The 21,448-nt window shown below is 36.2% G+C and overlaps 1 protein-coding gene and 1 pseudogene across 1 annotated transcript in view; both read left to right on the plus strand.

Moving 5' to 3' along the window:
• UPF2 (UPF2 regulator of nonsense mediated mRNA decay) overlaps positions 1–21,448 on the plus strand; it is a 90,350-nt gene that overhangs the window by 42,168 nt on the left and 26,734 nt on the right. The window contains exons 10-15 of the mRNA XM_043480684.1: positions 2,612–2,725; positions 5,327–5,443; positions 12,987–13,172; positions 15,107–15,310; positions 16,024–16,299; positions 18,641–18,824. Of these exons, the coding sequence (XP_043336619.1) occupies positions 2,612–2,725; positions 5,327–5,443; positions 12,987–13,172; positions 15,107–15,310; positions 16,024–16,299; positions 18,641–18,824 (1,081 nt within the window). The remainder of the gene's footprint in view (positions 1–2,611; positions 2,726–5,326; positions 5,444–12,986; positions 13,173–15,106; positions 15,311–16,023; positions 16,300–18,640; positions 18,825–21,448) is intronic.
• On the plus strand, positions 10,958–11,078 carry LOC122449091 (annotated as a pseudogene).

Consider the following 21,448-nt stretch of genomic DNA (forward strand, 5'->3'; position numbering starts at 1 on the left):
AGCCTGCTATACAGAGTGAAGTAAGTCAGAAAGTGAAAAACAAATATCGTATATTAATGATATATGTGGAATCTAGAAAAATGGTACTGATGAACCTATTTGTAGGGCATCAATAGAGATGCAGATGTAGAGAAAAGATATGTAGACCCAGCAGGGGAAGGAGAAGGTGGGACAAACTGAGAGAGTGGCATTGAAGCAAACACATTACCATATGTGAGATGATAGCCCGTGGGAGTTTGCTGTATGACCGCAGGGAACTCAACCCGGTGCTGTGACCCCCTAGAGGGATGGCACGGGGTGGGACGGAGGTTCAGGAGGGAGGGGACGTGCATGTACTCATGGCGGGATTCGTGGTGATGGATGGCAGAAACCAGCCTAACACTGTAAAGCAGTTATACTCCAATTAAAAACAAATAGTTAAAAAGATTATGTGATCCTCCACAGCACAGAGCTTGTACATCTAGAATCTCCCAAGGAGCTTTGTGAAAGCATATGTATGTATTTCCCAGCTTTCTCCTTTTAAAGATTCAGCTTCAGTATATCATTTTTGAAATGCTGCTTTTTACTTTTTCTGCTTCTGTATTTCTTTAATTGTAAAAGAAACACATGCTCAGACTGGATGTTTTAGAAAATACAAAAACACATAAAGAAGAAAGTGGGGGGCAATCTCATAATTTCATCACTTAAACCTTGTTAATATTTTAGTTTAGTTTTTTTTGTTTTTTACTTTTTTGCCTTTGTAGTTTTTCATGGATGAATTTATATTTAGTACAATTTTTCATTTTTTATTTCTCAAAAGCATTTTACTGTATCATTTAAAACACTTTGCAAGCATCATTTGTATAATCTTTTTCCTGGACATTAGTTGCTTAGTATTAGGTGAAGTGTAGTTATCATCATTACCGCCCACCATCATCATCCTTGTTTTTATCCTTATTTTTCCAAGTGAGTGAGTAGGTTCAGGGAGTTTTATATGCATTGTCCAGGATAATATACCCCCACCCTCACCCCTAAAAGGCACAGAATGACTAAATGAGCTCAAGTGTTGTGAACTGCACATCTTAATTCTTTCATGGCACTGCAATACATGTGTAAATATTAAGCATTTTCATTAATTTGTTCAGTCAGTGAACATCGATTTTGTGCCCATGTATTAGTGATGCATGTACAAATGTGGATATAATTCATAGTGACTAGTATTTATTGAACTCTTTATGGTCCCAGTCACTACACTATTGATTGTGCTTTGTATGTATCAGTTCATTTAATACCCACAACCCTATATGATACAGGTTACTTTAATTAGTTCCATTTTACAGATGAGAAAATTAAGGCATAATGCTTGCTACAGAAAGTTGGTCCTTAAAAGGAAGATGATGAATTCCATTTAAGTGTAAATTGTCTATGTAGAAGATTAATACTTATGTAAAAGATTGTCACTCATTGTCCAGGTGTGGGTGAGGTTAGAACACACACACACAGACACACACACACACACACAGATACACACACACTCACACAGACACACACAGACACACTCTCACAGACACACACACACACTGTCTTAACCACTGGACCACCAGGGAAATCCTGGTTAAGACTTAATTTTGAACCCCAGCACATGCTTGAGCAGTTAAATTCTCAAATGTGAGTTAGGAGACTGCGATTTTGGTACTGATCCTTGATCAAGTCATTTGACAGCTTTGTGTTCTTCTGTTGTTTTAACTATTAAATCAGATTTATACAGATTTTACTCCTTTCTCAAGAGTGTTGTTGTGTGGAACAAATAGGAAGTATTCTGAAAAATAAAGACAGTAAACTCAAAGAACTGCCATATTATTGTTATTGTTCAAAGAAAAGTCTTCTATACTGTAGGTTTGGTTTTCTGATGAAAATATAATTCTGAGGTTAAATCCATTTACAGTTATCTTGATGTGTCTGTTCACATTGTACTGTTGTAATAGGATTTTGTTATGTTCAGTATTTTTTGAAATGTGTGCCTGAGTAGAGGCTTATATTTGCAAAGGATTTGAACTTTGATATACGACTGTGACTATTGATAATTAAAAAAAAAATAGTGGTTGTATTGGAAATTTCGTTGTTGGAAATACTAATGTATTTACAATAAAAAATGTATATAGTTCATAACTATAATACACTGACTAAGCCTTAATATTTTTTGCTTAAGTGAGCTTTATGCATTTATTATTTTTAAAGGAACATTTCCTAATGTATATTCCTTATAATATTAATTTAACAAACTAGTAGTTGTTAACATTTCAAAAGCGGGATTTATGTTTTATGTTGCCGAGGAAATTTGAGGAACTTTGAATGAAGTTAAACAGGTTTCTTTGTTTGAGAGCCTCTTTAAGGCTGCTGAAATGCATTGTTTCCCCAGATTACTTGACCATGAAACTGTTTTGGAAAGCACCTCCTGGCCCTGGTGTTCCACGGAGCTAATTTTGTCTTAACTTAGAACAATTTGAATATAGCAAGAAACTGTACCCAAATTTATTTAAAATATCTTGAGTGAATTCAATCTTATTAAAATAACAATTCTTATCACAGATTTCAGACTATTAAGCAATGTCTCTTTTCTTTTAATTTGTAGGTACGAAAAAAGGACCAGATCAATATTGAAACAAAGAACAAAACTGTTCGTTTTATTGGAGAACTCACTAAGTTTAAGATGTTCACAAAAAATGATACACTGCATTGTTTAAAGGTAAGTGCTGAATCATTTGATATATTTTTAATAGATAAATCTAAAGTTTTAATGCTTTAGTTTATAAATGCTGGAAAATGATGCAATTAAATATTTAATTAATCTGTAGGAAGACAAAAAAAGAAGTAAAAAGGAACAATTAATAGATGAGCAAACTAGAGAACAAATAATAAGATGGTGGATACAAATACAGCTATAACAGTAATCACATGTAGTGTAGAAGGACAGACTACAGTAAGTAAAAGCCTTAAGAATATAAGATTTGATTGAAACAACATTATATGCTGCCTACAGGGAAGATGCCCTTAAAATATTAGGACCAGGAAGCCTAAAGTGAAAAGATGGGGGAAATATACCAAGGAAGCACTAAAAAATATAAGATAAAGCATTTGGCTTCATTATTGTCAGACAAAGTAGGCTTTAAGGCACAAAGCATTGTTAGAAATAAAGAATCATAGTTCATAAAGATAGTGTTACCTTCCTGAATCAGTATGCATCCAGTATTGTATTTTCAAAATACATGAAGCAAAAATCAATAAGGAGAGAGAAATCTGCAGTCATAGTGAAAGACTGGAAAACACCTTTTAGTAGCTGAAAGCATAGGCAGGCAAGTGAGTGAGTGAGTATGTACCAGATTAGACAATGCAGTTAATAACCTTAATCTAATTGACAATATATCCAACAGAATCAGAATGTACAGTCCCTTCAAATGCACATGAATGAACCAAAATCAATCAGAAAGTCTCATCAAGTTAAAAAAAGGAAATTACTCAGATTACAATTTTTTGTCCACTAAGGAATCAAACTAGAAACTCATTAGTAACTAACTAGTTATGTGTGGTAAAGCTGATAACAGCATCAGTTCAGTTGCTCAGTCATGTCTGACTCTGTGACCCCATGGACTACAGGCTTCCCTGTCCATCATCAGTTCCCGGACTCTACTCAAACTCATGTCCATTGAGTCGGTGATGACATCCAACCATCACATCCTCTGTTGTCCCCTTCTCCTCATGCCTTCAATCTTTCCCAGTATCAGGGTCTTTTCAAATGAGTTAGTTCTTTGCATCAGATGGCCAAAGTATTGGGAGTTTGAGCTTCAGCATCAGTCCTTCCAATGAATATTCAGGACTGATCTCCTTTAGGATGGACTGGTTGGATCTCCTTGCAGTCCAAGGGACTCTCAAGAGTCTTCTCCAACACCACAGTTCAAAAGCATCGATTTTTCGGCGCTCAGCTTTCTTTATAGTCCAACTCTCACATCCATACATGACTACTGGAAAAACCATAGCTTTGACTAGATGGACCTTTGTCAGCAAAATAATGTCTCTGGTTTTTAATATGCTGTCTGGGTTGGTCATAGCTTTTCTTCCAAGGAGCAAGCATCTTTTAATTTCATGGCTGCAGTCACCATAACAGCACAGATGAAATAATTCTTCTACATTTGAAATTGGTCATTACTAACAATAACAAATTTTTTATCAAGTTGATTTCCTTGAGATACCACTACCTGTGTCACACAAAATTGGTCTCATGGATTCAGATACATTTGGAAAACCCTTAGTTAAACAAACATGTTTCTTTACTGCATGATTTCTTAAGAATGTTTAAAATATTTTTAACAATCGTTGCAAATATTCAAGGGGTTTAGTTTCTTAAACCTACCTGGAGCATCTCAGGAGACTACAGAGTACATTAGGGAAACTTTGGACAGCATTTTAAGAGAGGTGGTTAAAGTTTTTTCAGTGCTGTCATTGAAGGGAATCATGCCATGAACAACTTAAACATTAGTATATCTCTGTGTTAATTACTGACATATATAGGAAGAATATACATTTGTTTGACTCAAGTTCATTTCTGTAAATTTGGTTTAAGGAAATAATCATAAATGTATTTAAATTTATCTACAAAAATGTTGCACTACACTGTTGTTTATAGTAGCAAAAAATCATAAAAACATTCCATCAATAAGAATTGGGGAAGTTTTAGTATAATTCATAAGTACTATGTACCCTTTAAATTATACCATAGAAGGAAAAATAAGGACATGGAAAATACTCATGTTAGCCAAAATAAAAGCCAAAGTATTAAATGATATGACTAAACCTGTTTCGTTTAGAAATATGCACAGAAAAATATTGGGGAGATAAATATTAAAATGTTGTAATGTGTTGTTAAGTTTCATACAATAAGCCTTTTGTTGTCAAAATTTTAAAGGTAAATGTCATGTAAACCCAAACCAGAAAATATTTAGAAAATGCTAGCTATTTGTATGTGGCATTTATTTAAATATGTAGCATCTCCTGATATGAGTTTTGATAAATTAATTTTCATATATCTAAAAGGAATGACATTAAATATATTGATGTTTTTAGATAAAATTTTATGGTTGAACACAAAAGATACCCTGTGATAAAGCTTGACATCTAAAATAGACTAGTTTTTTTTTTTTAGTTGAAAGTATAGTTGATTTATAATGTTGTGTTTAGCTTTTCTTTTTTTTACAGTGACATTTTTTAAAGGTGTTCCACGTATTAGGTATATAATGTTTTCTTTACTAGGACTGAAATGTCTTTTGGGTTTTTATCATTATTATTATTACAGATGCTTCTATCAGACTTTTCCCATCACCATATTGAAATGGCATGTACCCTACTGGAAACATGTGGAAGATTTCTTTTCAGATCTCCGGAATCTCACCTGAGGACCAGTGTACTTTTGGTAAGGTCTTGAGGATAGTAGCAAGATCTTGAAGTTCTTGATTTACTCCAGGGGTTAAAAATTTTGACCAGTGCTTGTTACCTTGATCAACCATTTAAACATTTTTACTTAAGTAAGAACTCCAGCCATTCCTGAAGAGCTATGGGAGATTTTCTCATTTGGCTGTCAGTGAGCTCACACTGTTGTAGAGTGGGATTGAATTCAGCCCCAGATAACTTTTGATAAACTTAGAGCCATCTTTCTGAATGTTCTTGGTACATTGTTACTGTGCCATAACCACATAAATGATGGGGCTTAAATTTTTAAAATTAAAAAACAAACATAAGCTTAAAAAATTAACTTGGAGAAGAAGATATTTCTTAAGCTAATTAGGATGCCAAAATGGCAATCATGTTTTTTAAGCAATTAAGTTATGTTTATTGGTAATATCCATGCATTCACTTGGAGCCTCACAGGGGAGACAGTGTGGTGAGGGAGGGGAATCAGAATTAGTGTCAAAGAGAGCACTGGGTTAGGAATCTCTGGACATAGACTGTCATTGCATCAGTGTTGCTTTTATAGAAGTGCTGATTGTGTCTTTTTCCTCTATGTGTGTTGTTTTTTTAGAATCTAGTTATAAGCTTGACTACTTCTCTGACAATGATATTTAAAATGAAAAAACAGTAATTTATTTCTAGTAGACAGAAATATTAATGGGACAAGCATTAATATTTTGTCTAGTAGACAAAAATATTAATGTGAAATCATATGGAGTTGACGTCCACATTCTTTTTAGGCTTATGCAAGTGAATAATAATCATTCCAAGTTCAAATTTTTATTTTAACATAGGAAAAACTCTTCCCCCTCTTTGGCTCTAGCTGATACAGCTAAATGAGACACTACATATCATAAGAGATGCCAAGAAAGATTAGCTTTTAAAAGTGACTATATTTTGTTTGTAATACTGAACTGTCTATGTTTACTGTTTGCTGGGGAAAGTTTACTAGTCATGGTATGGATGCTTATCCCATTGCTGCAAACCAAAGTCCTTCTTGCTTGACTGGCTTTCGTGGCTCAGTGTATCTTTCCCTGTCTTGTAGCAAGAGCAGCGAGCCTTATCATTGATTGTCTTGCTTTCTGGATAGGAGCCTTGTTTATCATATAACATTTTGGGGGCTTCTCCTGTGTGTCAGGCACTGAACTGCAGGGATGATGTTCTTGCTGATTGGGAGGGGTTAGTACAAAGAAACAAACATAGTTGGCATCCTTAAAGTGCTCCCTATCTAGTGCTAATTCCAGTATAGTGTTCTGCGTGTTTTAACAGGGAAAGGTGTGCAGAGGATCTTATGCACTTACAGAGGGAGTACTTTAAGCTAAACTAATGAGTCGGAAAGGATCTTCCCTAATTAATAGCTGCTTGGTATTCGTTGAGTGCAGACTCCTCTGTCAGACCCTTGGGATATAAAAGTGAAAAAGATAGTCCCTGGCCTCAGGGAATTTATAGTCTTATAACACTGATGAGTAATTAGACAACTGAAATACACAGAAGGGGAATGTGATCTAATACTGTGGGTCAGCATAGGGTAATATATGTCTACATAGGAGAGGTGCTTCATCTAGTCTTGGTATGTCAAGAAAGGTTTCCTGAAAAAATAGTATTTATTTTAGAGACTAACCTGAACCTCAGAGGCAGAGAAGAGAGACACACTAAGAGGCTGCAGATAAGACTGGAGAGGTGAACACAGCCTAGATTATAAAAGCACCCTGAGCCTGAGTGCTGTGCTAAGAAACTCATACCCCCTCCCCCCGATGGCAGTGAGTAGCTACTGAAGGATGTTAAGCAGGTAGGATAGGTATGATCAGATTTAATTTTTTAGAAAGATCAGTGTCGAGGAGATAATTGAGGTGGCTGAGGCTGGAGGTAGACAGAACAGTGAAATGTCTGTTTTCAGATCTTACAGAGAAAAAAAGAAATGGTAAGGGTGGGAAGATGAGGAATGGTAACTGGCTGTATGAAGAATTTTAGGAGGTAGAACTGATGTGATGCGGTGAGATAATGAGAAAGAGAAAGTGCCCTAAGGTAAGACCCAAGATTCCATCTTGAGCATGCCAGCAGATGATGGTGCCAGTCACAGAGATGAGAAAATAGGAGAAAGGAAGAGAGGGTGAGTTTGGTTTGAAATACACCGATGCTTATTGGTTCAGTTCAGTCGCTCAGCCGTATCCGACTCTTTGCGACCCCATGGACTGCAGCACACCAGACTTCCCTGTCCATCACCAACTCCCAGAGCTTGCTCAAACTCATGTCTATCGAGTTGGTGATGCCATCCAGCCGTCTCATCCTCTGTTGTCCCCTTCTCCTCATGCCTTCAATCTTTCCTAGAATCAGGGTCTTTTCAAATGAGTCAGTTCTTTACATCAGGTGGCCACAGTATTGGAGTTTCAGCTTCAGCATCAGTCCTTAATGAATATTCAGGACTGATTTCCTTTAGGATGCATTGGTTGGATCTCCTTGCAGTTCAAGGGACTCTCAAGAGTCTTCTCCAACACCACAGTTCAAAAGCATCTATTTTTTGGTGCTCAGCTTTCTTTGTAGTCCAACTCTCACATCCATACACGACTACTAGAAAAACCATAGCTTTAACTAGGCAGACTTTTGTCAGCAAAGTAATGTCTCTGCTTTTTGATATGTAGTCTAGGTTGGTCATAACTTTTCTTCCAAGGAGCAAGCATCTTTTAATTTCATGGCTGCAGTCACCATCTGCAGTGATTTTGGAGCCCAAGAAAATAAAGTCTGTCACTGTTTCCATTGTTTCCCCATCTATTTGCCATGAAGTGATGGGACTGGATGGCATGATCTTCGTTTTTTGACTGGTTAGTTTAAGCCAGCTTTTTCATGCTCCTCTTTCACTTTCATCAAGAGGCTCTTTAGTTCCTCTCTGCTTTCTGCCATAAGGGTCGTGTCATCTGCGTATCTGAGGTTATTGATATTTCTCCTGGCAATCTCGATTCCAGCTTGTGCTTCACTGAGCCCAGCATTTCACATGATACACTCTGCATATAAGTTAAATAAGCAGGGTGACAATATACAGCCTTGACATACTCCTTTCCCAGTTTGGAACCAGTCTGTTGTTCCATGTCTGGTTCTAACAGCTGCTTCTTGACCTGCATACAGATTTCTCAGGAGGCAAGTAACGTGGTCTGGTATTTCCGTCTCTCTTGAAGAATTTTCCACAGTTTGTGGTGATCCACACAGTCAGAGGCTTTGGCATCATCAGTAGAGCAGAAATAGATGTTTTTCTGGAACTCTCTTGCTTTTTGATGATCCAGCGGATGTTGGCAATTTGATCTCTGGTTCCTCTGCCTTTTCTAAATCCAGCTTGAACATCTGGAAGTTCATGGTTCATGTACTGTTGAAGCCTCGCTTGGAGAATTTTGAGCATTACTTGCATGTGAGATGAGTGCAATTATGTAGTAGTTTGAACATTCTTCAGCATTGCCCTTTTTGGGATTGGAATGAAAACTGACCTTTTCCAGTCCTGTGGCCACTGCTGAGTTTTCCAAATTGGCTGGCGTATTGAGTGTAGCACTTTCACAGCATCACCTTTTAGAGTATGAAATAGCTCAACTGGAATTCCATCACCTCCACTAGCCTTGTTTGTAGTGATGCTTCCTAAGCAATGTGTAGTGATCACATTCCAGGATGTCTGACTCTAGGTGAGTGATCACACCATTGTGATCATGTGGGTCATGAAGATCTTTTTTGTATTGTTCTTCTGTGTGTTCTTGGGCTTCCCTGGTGGCTCAGAGGTTAAAGCGTTTGCCTGAGTCTGCCCGCAACGCGGGAGACCTGGGTTCGATCCCTGGGTCGGGAAGATCCCTTGGAGAAGGAAATGGCAACCCACTCCAGTATTCTTGCCTGGAGAATCCCATGGACGGAGGAGCCTGGTGGTCTACAGTCCACGGGGGTCACAAAGAGTCGGACACGACTGAGCGACTTCACTTTCTGTGTGTTCTTGCCACCTCTTAATATCTTCTTCTGTTAGGTCCATACCATTTCTGTCCTTTATTGAACCCATCTTTGCATGAAATGGTCCCTTGTTATCTCTAATTTTCTGGAAGAGATCTCTAGTCTTTCCCATTGTATTGTTTTCCTCTATTTCTTTGCACTGATCACTGAGGAAGGCTTTCTTATCTCTCCTTGCTGTTCTTTGGAACTCTGCATTCAAATGGGTATATCTATCCTTTTCTCCTTTGCCTTTAGCTTCTCTTCTTTTCTCAGCTGTTTATAAGGCTCAGACAACCATTTTGCCGTTTTGCATTTCTTTTTCTTGTGGATTGTCTTGATCGCTGCCTCCTGTACAGTGTCACGAACCTCCATCCATAGTTCTTCATGCACTCTGCCTATCAGATAGATCTAATCCCTTGAATCTATGTGCCACAGTCAGCTCCCGATCTTGTTTTTCATGACTGTATAGAGCTTTTCCATCTTTGGCTGCAAAGAATATAATCATTCTGTTTCGGTATTGACCATCTGGTGATATCCATGTGTAGCGTCATCTCTTGGGTTGTTGGAAGAGGGTGTTTGCTATGACCATTGCGTTCTATTGGCAAAACTGTTAGCCTTTGCCCTGCTTTATTTTGTACTCCTCAAGGCCAAATTTGCCTGTTATTGCATGATTCTTGACTTCCTACTTTTGCATGCCAGTCCCCTGTGATGAAAATGACACCTTTTTTGGGTGTTAGTTCTAGAGGTCTTGTAGGTCTTCGTAGAACTGTTCAGCTTCAGCTTCTTCAGCATTACTGATTAGGGCATAGACTTGGATTACCGTGATATTGAATGGTTTGCCTTGGAAATGAGCAGAGATCATTCTGTTGTTTTTGAGATTGCACCCAAGTACTGGATTTTGGACTCTTCTGTTGACTATGAGGGCTACTGCAATTCTTCTAAGGGATTCTTGCCCACAGTAGTAAATACAATGGTCATCTGAATTAAATTCACCCATTCCAGTCTATTGTAGTTCAGTGGTTCCTAAAATGTCGATGTTTACTCTTGCCATCTCCTGTTTGACAACTTTTAATTTACCTTCGTTCATGGACCTAAGATTCCAGGTTCCTATGCAGTATTGCTCTTTACAACATCGGACTTTACTTCCACCACCAGTCATATCCACAACTGGGAGTTGTTTTCACTTTAGCTCCATCTCATTCTTTCTGGAGCTATTTCTCCACTCTTCTCCAGTAGCATATTGGGCACCTACTGGCTTGGGAAGTTCATCTCTCAGTGTCATATCTTACTGCCTTTGCATACTGTTCATGGATTCTCAAGGCAAGAATAGTGAAGTGATTTGCCATTCCCTTCTCCACTGGACCATGTTTTTTCAGAACTCTCCACCATGACCTGTCTTGGGCGGCCCAACAAGGCATGGCTTATAGTTTCATTGAGTTAGACAAGGCTGTGGTCCATGTGATCAGTTTGATTAGTTTTCTGTGATTGTGGTTTTCATTCTGTTCACCCTCTGATGGATAAGGATAAGACTGTATTTTCAGGGATCATTTCTATGGTTTGTTACTAGAGAAGTTTCTCTGAACACGTAGAGCACCCAAATGCTTATGGGATGATATAAAAAATATATTCATATTTATCTGGGAACACATATAACCTTTTAACTGGTTTGCATTTAAAATTATTCTTGGCTGATGTTAAAAGTAGTTTGGTGTGTGTGTTAGGGGAAATGGTTCTGAATAACAGAACAGTAGTCTGCATAACAGGTTGAAACTTATGTTGATTTAAAACTGGATTATGTATGTACAAATGATGAGTGATGCATTCCTTTTGTTTGTCCAAAGAACCTAAAAGGAGTGGTCATTATCTCTAGCCCTGTTCAACAGGGAATTGTTCTGTCTGGAGGAGCCAGCATTAAATAAGCATTCACAGATTGTAGAATAGATGTCAGGAGAGGAGCTAGGCTACAACCCATATACTTTAGCAGATTCATAGACAAAGGAAACAGTTGTGAACCTTGGTATACCTATAATTGAGCTTATGAAGAGCAAAACTTCTCCCCAGTATGTGATGGCTTTACATGTATAGAAACACGGACCATGGGAAAGATTAAATGTTTTTTTAAAAAATTCATTTATTAATTTGTGTATTAGTAAACGTTAATTGCAAACCTCCGATACGTGCTAGGCCGGACACTGATTAGGTGATGAGTTTATAAACCTGCTGCAACCCATGCCCTTCCTGAACTTACAGACACAAGTGTCTTTCCAAAATGTGAGCTCTTGCCTCCATCTGCCACCCCCCGCCACCCCAGTCCAGACACCTTCTTAAAGCTCATTGTGCTTCCCTCTACATGCTTCAAACTCCTGTTCCTACCAGCTTCTTCAGAGTCTGGTCTCACTGAACCCCTCCCCACTTGGAGCTGACCTCATGCCATTCCGTCCTGGCACCATGCTGGCCTGCATTTAGTTCCTGTAGCGGATCCTTCCGTTTCCTCATTGCCCCTTGTCTGGCTGTTGATTCTGCCTCAGCTGCTCTCAGCCTTTGTCATCCTTCAGAGCACAACTTCATTGTCACTTTCCCAGAGAGGCTGTCCCTAACCTGTCCTGACTAAAGTGGGCTCTTGTTACTCTTATTATTTTCTTTCGTAACACTAATCACAGTTCGTATTTAAAAGATCAGTTTATTTGTTGCCTTGATTGTTCTGTCTTCCTGCAGCAGACTCTTAGGCTTCACAGAGGTGGGAACCATGTCTGTCTTGTTCATTGGTGACTTCCAGCATAGTGCTAAGTTAAGTGCCAAGTAAAATGTTTGATGAATGGCTGAATAAATGCAGTAATTTTAATTCTTACTATAGTGCTGTTTTAAGAACTAAGAATACTGTTTGAAGATCTTCAACTGGTTCATCTCTGGTTCTCAACTGGCATGTGGTGGGTATAGGTGAAGGTTGCTGCAGAACATCCCACAGTGTACAGAACAGTTCCCACTCCCACCAGACAAAGAACTTTCCAGTCCAAAATGTCAGTAGTGTGAGGCTGAGAAGCCTGAAGTAGGTGTTGATTGATTGTTTTACTAACCTCCTTGAGCTGATGCTGAGGTCACTGGATGAGTTGTAAGACATTGAAAGGCTTTTAGTTTTCTTGTCTGTAGAGATATGTCAGATTTACCTGGTACAACATTGGATGGCCCAAGCTCTATGAATAAAGTTATTCTCAGCCCTTGTCCCAGCCCTTAACTTCAGTAATTTATATATAAGCCTTGTTTTATGTAGAGTTCATGTGGTTTGGCAGAGTTATAAGTAAAGTTAAGTTTGTATCAAAGTTTTGTGAGTATTTTATTGGACAAAGCCTAAGACCAAGTAGTTACGGAGTAATTTGTTCTAAAAACATATGACTGGTGATACAACAGTTACTACGCTTGTATACTCTTAGAAATACCTAGTAATTATTTTTTTCCCTTTATCTTGAAACCTTATCCCAGAAAGGGCACCTTTAGTTAGGAACAAAGAAACCTTAGAATGAAAGTATTTTGACTGATTTAAGCTTTATATATTTTAGGAACAAATGATGAGAAAGAAACAAGCGATGCATCTCGATGCTAGATATGTCACAATGGTGGAGAATGCATATTACTACTGCAACCCACCTCCAGCTGAAAAAACAGTGAAAAAGAAACGTCCTCCTCTTCAAGAATATGTCCGGAAGCTTTTGTACAAAGATCTCTCCAAGGTTACCACTGAGAAGGTAAATTTTAATGAAATAGAACCGTAGTCAACTTGTGATTTGTGGTAGTGCTGAGCTTGTATATTAATAACATTCAACCAAATTAATTCTTTTTCATCCTAATGATAATTGTACTGATTGCAGTTCACTTTCTTTGTAGCCTTGCACCAAATTGTTTTAGGTCAAGGACATATATTTCAGTCTTCCTAAATCAACTCAGTTTATCAATTGCTTCAGTGCTCCACAAAGTATAGATAAGAAATGTAAGTAATTTGCAGTATTCAAATCTTGTAAATGGAGAAATTGAAGCAGAGCTATTAATGTCTCAGCAGTGGAGTGATTGATTCCATATAAGTCATCAAAAGAGGGAATTTATGTGATGATACTTAGTTTATGGGACATATGTTTTGTTTTCCTTTTAAACCTAATTAGAATGGTAATTCTCTTCTGTATTTACTGTTGATGCTGTGTATATTTGAAACTATTACTTAGTCTCTGTAGTGAATTTACCTTTAAATATTTTGCTTCAGTACAGGGGTTCTTAACCTTTAGTAGGTTTTTGGAGGCCCGTGATCCTCTGACATTTAATAATTTTATTTTTGTTTTGTTTTGTTTTTCATTTATTTTTATTAGTTGGAGGCTAATTACTTTACAATATTGTAGTGGTTTTTGTCATACATTGACATGAATCAGCCATGGATTTACATTTAATAATTTTAAATCTCTGGACCTGACTGTATTTTTCTGGAAGAGAGTCTATAGCTTTCTTTAGATTCTCAGCAGGGGTCGATTTCCAGAAGAGATTAAGAACCACTGACCTGTTAGCTTAATTATTGTAGTTACCTTATTGGAACCTTCACTTCTAAGAAAGACGTGTTGAATAAACATTTCTTCGTCAGCTCAACAAGTTGAAACAACATGGCATGGGACTTTTTTCTTTTTAGGAAAAAAAATAAAGCAAATTAAATTCTGGGCAGAGGACACCTATGGATAAGAGGCAAGGAATAATACGTGTGTCATAAGTGGCTGGGGAATGATAGTGCAACTTTGAACATCAAAACCACTTTCAGGGAGCCAGAGACAGTAGGAAATTAGGATTTGAAAGGGGCTTTAGAATTGGCTAAAAGTTTGAGAAGTATGGAATGTTTATGCAGTTGAGATGACATTAACATTTCCATTGAAACTGACACAAGAACATATTTAGTGCTTGAAAGATGGATTGTGGGTACAGAGTAGAGGTAAAAGGACTACTTTACAAGCTGCCAGCAGTATCTATTTTCTTTCAGAATAAATCTGGAAAGAACTAGATGATAAGTAGAGCTCTGCTGATTTCCTCATCACCAGTAGAGTTTTTTTTTAAAGTAATAGGTAACTTCTATGGGGTGCTTGTAATGTGCTAGGCATGTTCCTGTGTACTTCACACACTTGATCTCGTCTAACCCTTAGAGCAGACTTATGGCCTAAGTGCCTGTCATCCCCACTTTACATGCAAGGAAACTGTAGGTGTTGTGTCCCCATCTTACTACTTAAGTGATCTTTTAACCAATTGGTCTTGATATTTCCTTATTGGGCATATTTCATTTATATAAAGAAGTGTCTGAGATTATTTACATCAAATGATGCACAAAAGAAAATGTTATTTTTGGTAAGTCTTGGGTATTTCAGTGACCTGAGTATGAGTGTATACTGCTAGCTTGATTGAAACCCTGGAAACTGTAGGAAATTTGAGGATGTTAATGAAAGATAAAGGGAAAATGTGAATACATTTTGCCAATAATTAGAAAAATCTTATTTTTCCTATCTGTAAAATGAAGAGGCAGATAGAGAATCTCTAAAATATTTTCCATTTCAAAAGTTCTGTGACTGTACAGTCATAATAAAATATCTGTATTATTGGATATATTGGGCTACTTTGTGCTTATATTAGTAATTTAAATAAAATTCTCTTCATTTAGGTTTTGAGACAGATGAGAAAGTTGCCTTGGCAGGATCAAGAAGTGAAAGACTATGTGATTTGTTGTATGATAAACATCTGGAACGTGAAATACAACAGCATTCACTGTGTAGCCAACCTCTTAGCAGGACTAGTGCTCTACCAGGAAGATGTTGGAATCCATGTTGTGGATGGAGTTTTAGAAGATATACGACTAGGAATGGAGGTAACAAAGACTTGCACCAAATTGAAATCTGTGGACAATTCAGACAGCTTTTAAATCCTATTATTGAAAAATAAGGATTTGAAAACCTTCCTTTCCCCATATGATGTCACTTACTCTTACTCTTTTGGAAATAGTGATTTCTTAATAAACCCTACATGTGTCAGATTTTCTAGTCTCCTCTCAGGCTAATGCTAAAATATTTTTTGCCTCTTTTTCTCAGTCCAGTTAAGGTTATTTTAGAAGAGTATAGTAAATTTTTATTATTTCTGGGTCACTCTTGGAGTTCATGTTATAGGAACTCATAAATTTATTAATTAGGAGAATTGATACTCACTTGATAAGAATTTCTGTAAGCAGCTTCCTCTTTCTATAAGCTTGTTTCCTTAAAATTCAGGGATTACAGAGAAAATAAGTTACAATGGGCTGATAGGGAGAATTACATTTTAACTTTTTCCATAAACTATTAAATTCATTTAACAATTTAGTATTTAATATGTAACATGTTCTATTTACTAAAACATTTTAAAGATAGACATTTCCTGCAGTGATTAAAAAAGGATACCTATTATTGGAAAAGAAGAAAAGAACCCATTAGTTTTTCTCTGTTCAGTGAGTGATGTTGTCAAGTGACAGAGATGATTTTTAGCTCTTCTCAAACACATTTCTGTTCATTAATGGAAATCTGCCTTTTTTTTGTTTTCTTCCTGCTTCAGGTTAATCAACCTAAATTTAATCAGAGACGTATCAGCAGTGCCAAGTTCTTAGGGGAACTTTATAATTACAGAATGGTGGAATCAGCTGTTATTTTTAGAACTCTTTATTCTTTTACTTCATTTGGTGTTAACTCTGATGGCTCTCCAAGTTCACTGGACCCTCCTGAGCACCTTTTCAGGATTAGACTGGTGTGCACTATTTTGGATACCTGTGGCCAGTACTTTGACAGAGGTTCCAGTAAACGAAAACTCGATTGCTTCCTAGTGTATTTTCAGGTATACAAATTAAAATATGCAATTGGGCATCATATAATGCATTGCTTGTGTTACAAAAATATTAAAGCAGTGGAAATTCCCTGGTGGTTCAGTGGTTAGGACTCTGCACTTTGACTGTGGAAGACCCAGATTCAATCTCTGATTGGGGAACTAAGATCCTGCAAGTCACATAGTGCAGCCAAAAAAAAAATCAAGGAAAACATTAGAAAAGAATGCTGTAGCATTCATATATTATGTATAAGGTATATTCATAAATTAGATTTATTCTTGTAAGGATGCTTAGCTTTGGATATTTTAAATATATGATGTGTTCTATCATAAACATTCTGATTGCATTTTAAGTTTTGTGATTAATCATTACTTTGGGAAATTATTTTGGTACAGTTTATAAATTTGGTATAGTATGGGTTATTTTGTATTTCGTACAGAAATTCATGAATTAAATGTAATATTTTTACATTTGATAATATTCTTCTTGCTCATCTGTGTTCTGGTTTTATATCTAAAATTCTTCTTTCTAAATTTTTTTAAAGAGAAAAAAAAAATCCTATCATTAACCCTACAAGAAATATTTATTCATTCTTTGTTAAACTCTTGGGTTGTGCTTTCCACGTCTTAAGTTACTTACGTTGTGATTTAGAGCAAACACAGTGTAAATTAAATCAGATACAAATACAGAGACGTTTCTACAACTTCTTTGCAGTTTGCGTTCCAAAAGTTAGCCTGTAGGTTGGTTGTTTGGAATCCAGTCACTGTTTCCCATTAAGTGCAATGTTATAAGTGCTATTAGGGCTAGCTCCCTATTGAGTTCTTCAGATGTTACTGAAATAAAGTACAAATGGTAGCATTCAGTTCTGTTTGATCATTCCTTTCTATATAATCTATTGTTAGAGTTGTTTTCATTTATCCATTGACGAAGAAAATAAATTTAAAACTACAACTTGAAGTATCAAAAATACATCCACATAGTAACTGGGGTTAGGTGGGGGTAACTACTCTTTGGGTAAGAGCTGTTTTTTAACTTTCTTCTACCACTGTACCTTTGCATTAAAGGATAACTTGTTACTCCCTTACTTTCTGAATTGATGAGCCAGCAATGGGGAGGTGGTGTTGCAGATTTGTGACTCAGATTGCTTGTTGCATGGAAGGACTGCCTTAAGTTGGAGACAGCCTGTATTGAAAACAAGTTTTGCTGCAGAATGTCAGCTGTCACTGTCAGTGTCCAAAAGCAGGGCTCCTTTCAGAAGAGTATCCTTCTTTGCACTCACTCTGACATCACTGACAGAGAGAAAAGAGCCAGTCAGAGATATTCAGAAGTAGGAAGAGACAGAAGTATTCTCCACATGATTAACAGCAAGATGTACTTAGAGCATGGATATGCTTAGAGCATGTGGCAGGGATATACTTAGAGCATGGAAGTAAGATGTGGGTGAGGCCTGGAAGAGGGGGTCAGTGTATGCTACCTGTAACAGTGTCCAGTTATGTACTGGAAGTCAGATAGAAAGATCCCCTGCAGCAGAGCTTCTAAACTCCGGTGTGCACACACATTGCCTGGGGATATTTTTACAAGGCACACTGTGATTCAGCTGGCCTAGGATGGGGGAGTTCTAAGATACCATGTGTCTAACAAGCTCTGAGTTCCCACACTTGGAATAGCAAAGATCTAGAACAAATTGGAGAAGATGATTAAACACCCAGAGAAATAGCTGTTTATATACAAGTAAATTTGTGGGTTGTGCTTTTTAGTTAAACTTGAGAATTACAGGTACAAAATAGAGCGAAGGAGCCAGGCTAGGATATGAGAGGGACTATATCTGAACAGTGCCATATACACAGTAGATGTTCAATAAATGCTTGTTGATTTCTGGTTTTTATATATTCAGTAACCCTATCTTCAGATACTTTGACTCTTTAAAATATCAAAGCAGGTAGTATAGAGAAAATAAGTAACATTTATCAAAACCCTGGCCTTAAATTTGGTTGTTTTTGTAAAATTAAATACTTAAGCCCTTTTTGGGGTGTGGGAATGGAGTTTCTGCCTGGTTTCAGTACCTGAAAATGTATTTGGTGTTTATTTATAATTTTTCCTTGCTTTTAAAAGAGATTATGACAGATACAGTAAAAAATGTATTTAAAGTTACCAAATGGCTTAGAAACAGACTAGATGGAGAGAAATAAATGTGTTATGACCATTGCTATTGACCATTAATAAAAATGTAGGTGTCTTGTACAACTCTCTAGCTTAGTTGTTATAACTAGGTGAAATCACAATACAGATTATTATTTTAAATATTTTGTTATTAATTTCTTATAGCTAAATTTATTTTTCGTTTGTTATCAGCGTTATGTTTGGTGGAAGAAAAGTTTGGAGGTTTGGACAAAAGACCATCCATTTCCTATTGACATAGATTACATGATCAGTGACACCCTAGAACTGCTAAGACCAAAGATCAAACTCTGTAATTCTCTGGAAGAATCCATCAGGCAGGTACACGACTTGGAACGAGAATTCTTAATAAAACTAGGTAAGCAATTAATTACAGAGAGAAAGTAAAGATGGTATTTGGCAGATTGTTTCTAGGATTTGCTTTATAATGTTTTCAGTTAGCTTTTACTTTTTGTATACTTTTAATTTTTTGATGTTGAGTGTTACATAATAGTGTTAGGTAAGAGCTGGGTGGCTTACTTCTTCATTAAATAATCCCAAATTAGAGGAAAACAGTCATGTAAAACTTGAAGCAAATGATAGTGATGGAAAAACAATCCTGTCAGCCTCTCTTAATTTTATGGTTTTTGGTTGCTAAAGTCTACTTTTGATTAAAGCATCTCATATACAGTATATATTTTCAACAAACACTATTTCCTGAGACAGAGCAGGCTTGACACTATATAAAGGGAGTGCCAGTTAGAAGAAGTTTGAAACTGTCCTGCAGAATTTCAGACCCTTGTCACTGGGGGAGTTGTCCCTGTTTCTAAAGACTAGAGGACACGTGAGAAGCATGCTGCTGGAGAATTGGTCTCTTTACTTTCTCAGTGTCCTTCAGCTATTGTTTTGGAAGAAGAGTTGGTAAGGAACTGTATGAGCTGTCTAGCCTTGCCAGTGGAAATAATTGGAATAAGGTGGGGCCTTTCCAGTGTGGTTTGCTTGCTGATAGTTCTTAGCATGTGGTAGTCATATCAAAGTGACATGATTTCAGCCTATAAATTTAGTATTTTATTAGGAGATCCTTACCATGACCAGTTGTAATAATTGTATACATTTACTTTATTGCATTTCTGAGAAACCACTTTTCATGGCAAAAGCATTGGTGATTCTTTTCCTCTAAAACTATTTTTTTCATATTACATCCAGCATATTAATAGGGTTTCTTTCTCCAAGGCAAACCCTTTTTTGAAGAATGTGATTGCTGTTATCTATCTGAGCATTGCTTTAAAGATGCTACTGACTATGTAACTATTCACTTTCCTACTTACCAACCCATAAAGACACATGTGGTTCTTTTTATTGTTTAACTTTGTCCCAAGTAATCCACTTTCTTTTCCTTTTCAGATTTCTAACTGTATACAGTGATTATTTCAAGTAGTTTGTTTATCTACTTGTTTATTTCATTTACTTTATATGCTTTGAAATAGTCTTGTTACCCAAAGACTTAAGAATGAATGGTAAAAAAAAAAAAAAAGAATGAATGGTACTCCCTATATAGTGGACATAAGGAAATACTAATTGGATACCCAATTTGGTAGCAGTTAAGAGAGCAGTATGATTTATACCTTAGAGAGTGAAGAATTAAAGAATTTGAGGCTTCTTTTGAAGAATCTGTCCTTCTTTAGAATGTGGAAAGGAAAAAAAGAGGCCATCATTTGCAAATGCAGTTCTAAAGATGGTGTCAACTAGGATCATTATGCCCCCAAGTAGACCTGTTTTCCTTCTGTTTTAGAGTTTAAATATCAGAGAGAAGATACACATGAATAAATCTATATTAAATCTGTTTCCTGATGCTAAACCATAAGATAATACAGCATCTTGCCTTTGGTATTTTTTGTTTTCAAGCACTTGCAAATTCTCATTCTAATTTTATAGCAACCCACTGCTAACTTAATAGAATTTTCTTATATTTAAAAAACCATTTTAATATTATTAAAAGTAATAAAAATGTTCATGGCAGAAAATTTGAGGAATGCCAAGAAAATAAAATCACTGTTATTTCATATGTAAGGATAATCACGTTATTAACATTTTGATGCATGTTCTGTTTAAAATTTTTTTCACGTTTGCAGTTTTATAACTGGACTTTTTTCTATGTAATATATGATGAAATTTTCTGACAAAATACTTTTCTAAATCTTTAATTTTAAAACAGCTGTCTTATTTTCCTTTGTGTGAATGCATTAATTCTGTTTGACTTTGGGTTATCAGTTATCACTATAAATAACATTGTTATTTTTGTGTATATCTTGATTTTCTCAAGATAGAATTACTAGCTCTATGACCTTCTCTTTAAGAACAGAACCAACATGGTAGTAAGCAATGTAATATAATTCTGGTTTTGAATTATATTCAGGAACAGAATGGAGGTAATAAAAATGAAACAAGTCTTATGAATAAATTTTTTATGCAACAGAAGAGTATATTCATAAATTATAAATAAAATTAGCATAATAAAATGCCTAGAAGTTACCCCAGTTAAATACAAAATAATTTAGTGTATGATGAAATAGGAGTCTTAAAATAGGATAAGAGCAACAGGTGAGCATTTGGGAGGAAATAAACATCTTATATCATCAAACTCCAGATGTATTAAAGAGTTAAAAATTTATTTTTAAAAAGTTAAAAATAGATCTGATCATCAGATATTTGGAGAGATGTTAATTTTCCTAAATTTTAAAATGATATAGGAAAGCATGCATACGTTGACATATTTGGGTGTTTAAAACTTTTGTACAATGAAAAAAATAAGTCTGAAGTGAAAATAGCTCCTGTGCCAAGGTATCATCACTTACATAAAGAGCACAGGCAGATTGATGAAAGTGGAACACCCAGTAGATGAGTGACTGTGACACAATCAAATAAGTGAGGGCGAGAAGAGTTGGTATTTTTATTAAGTACCGTCTGTTTCCCAAAATTAAAGTGGAAGGTATTGTTCATACT

The sequence above is a fragment of the Cervus canadensis genome, chromosome 10, assembly GCF_019320065.1.
Source record: "Cervus canadensis isolate Bull #8, Minnesota chromosome 10, ASM1932006v1, whole genome shotgun sequence".
In the NCBI taxonomy this organism is placed as follows: Eukaryota; Metazoa; Chordata; class Mammalia; order Artiodactyla; family Cervidae; genus Cervus; species Cervus canadensis.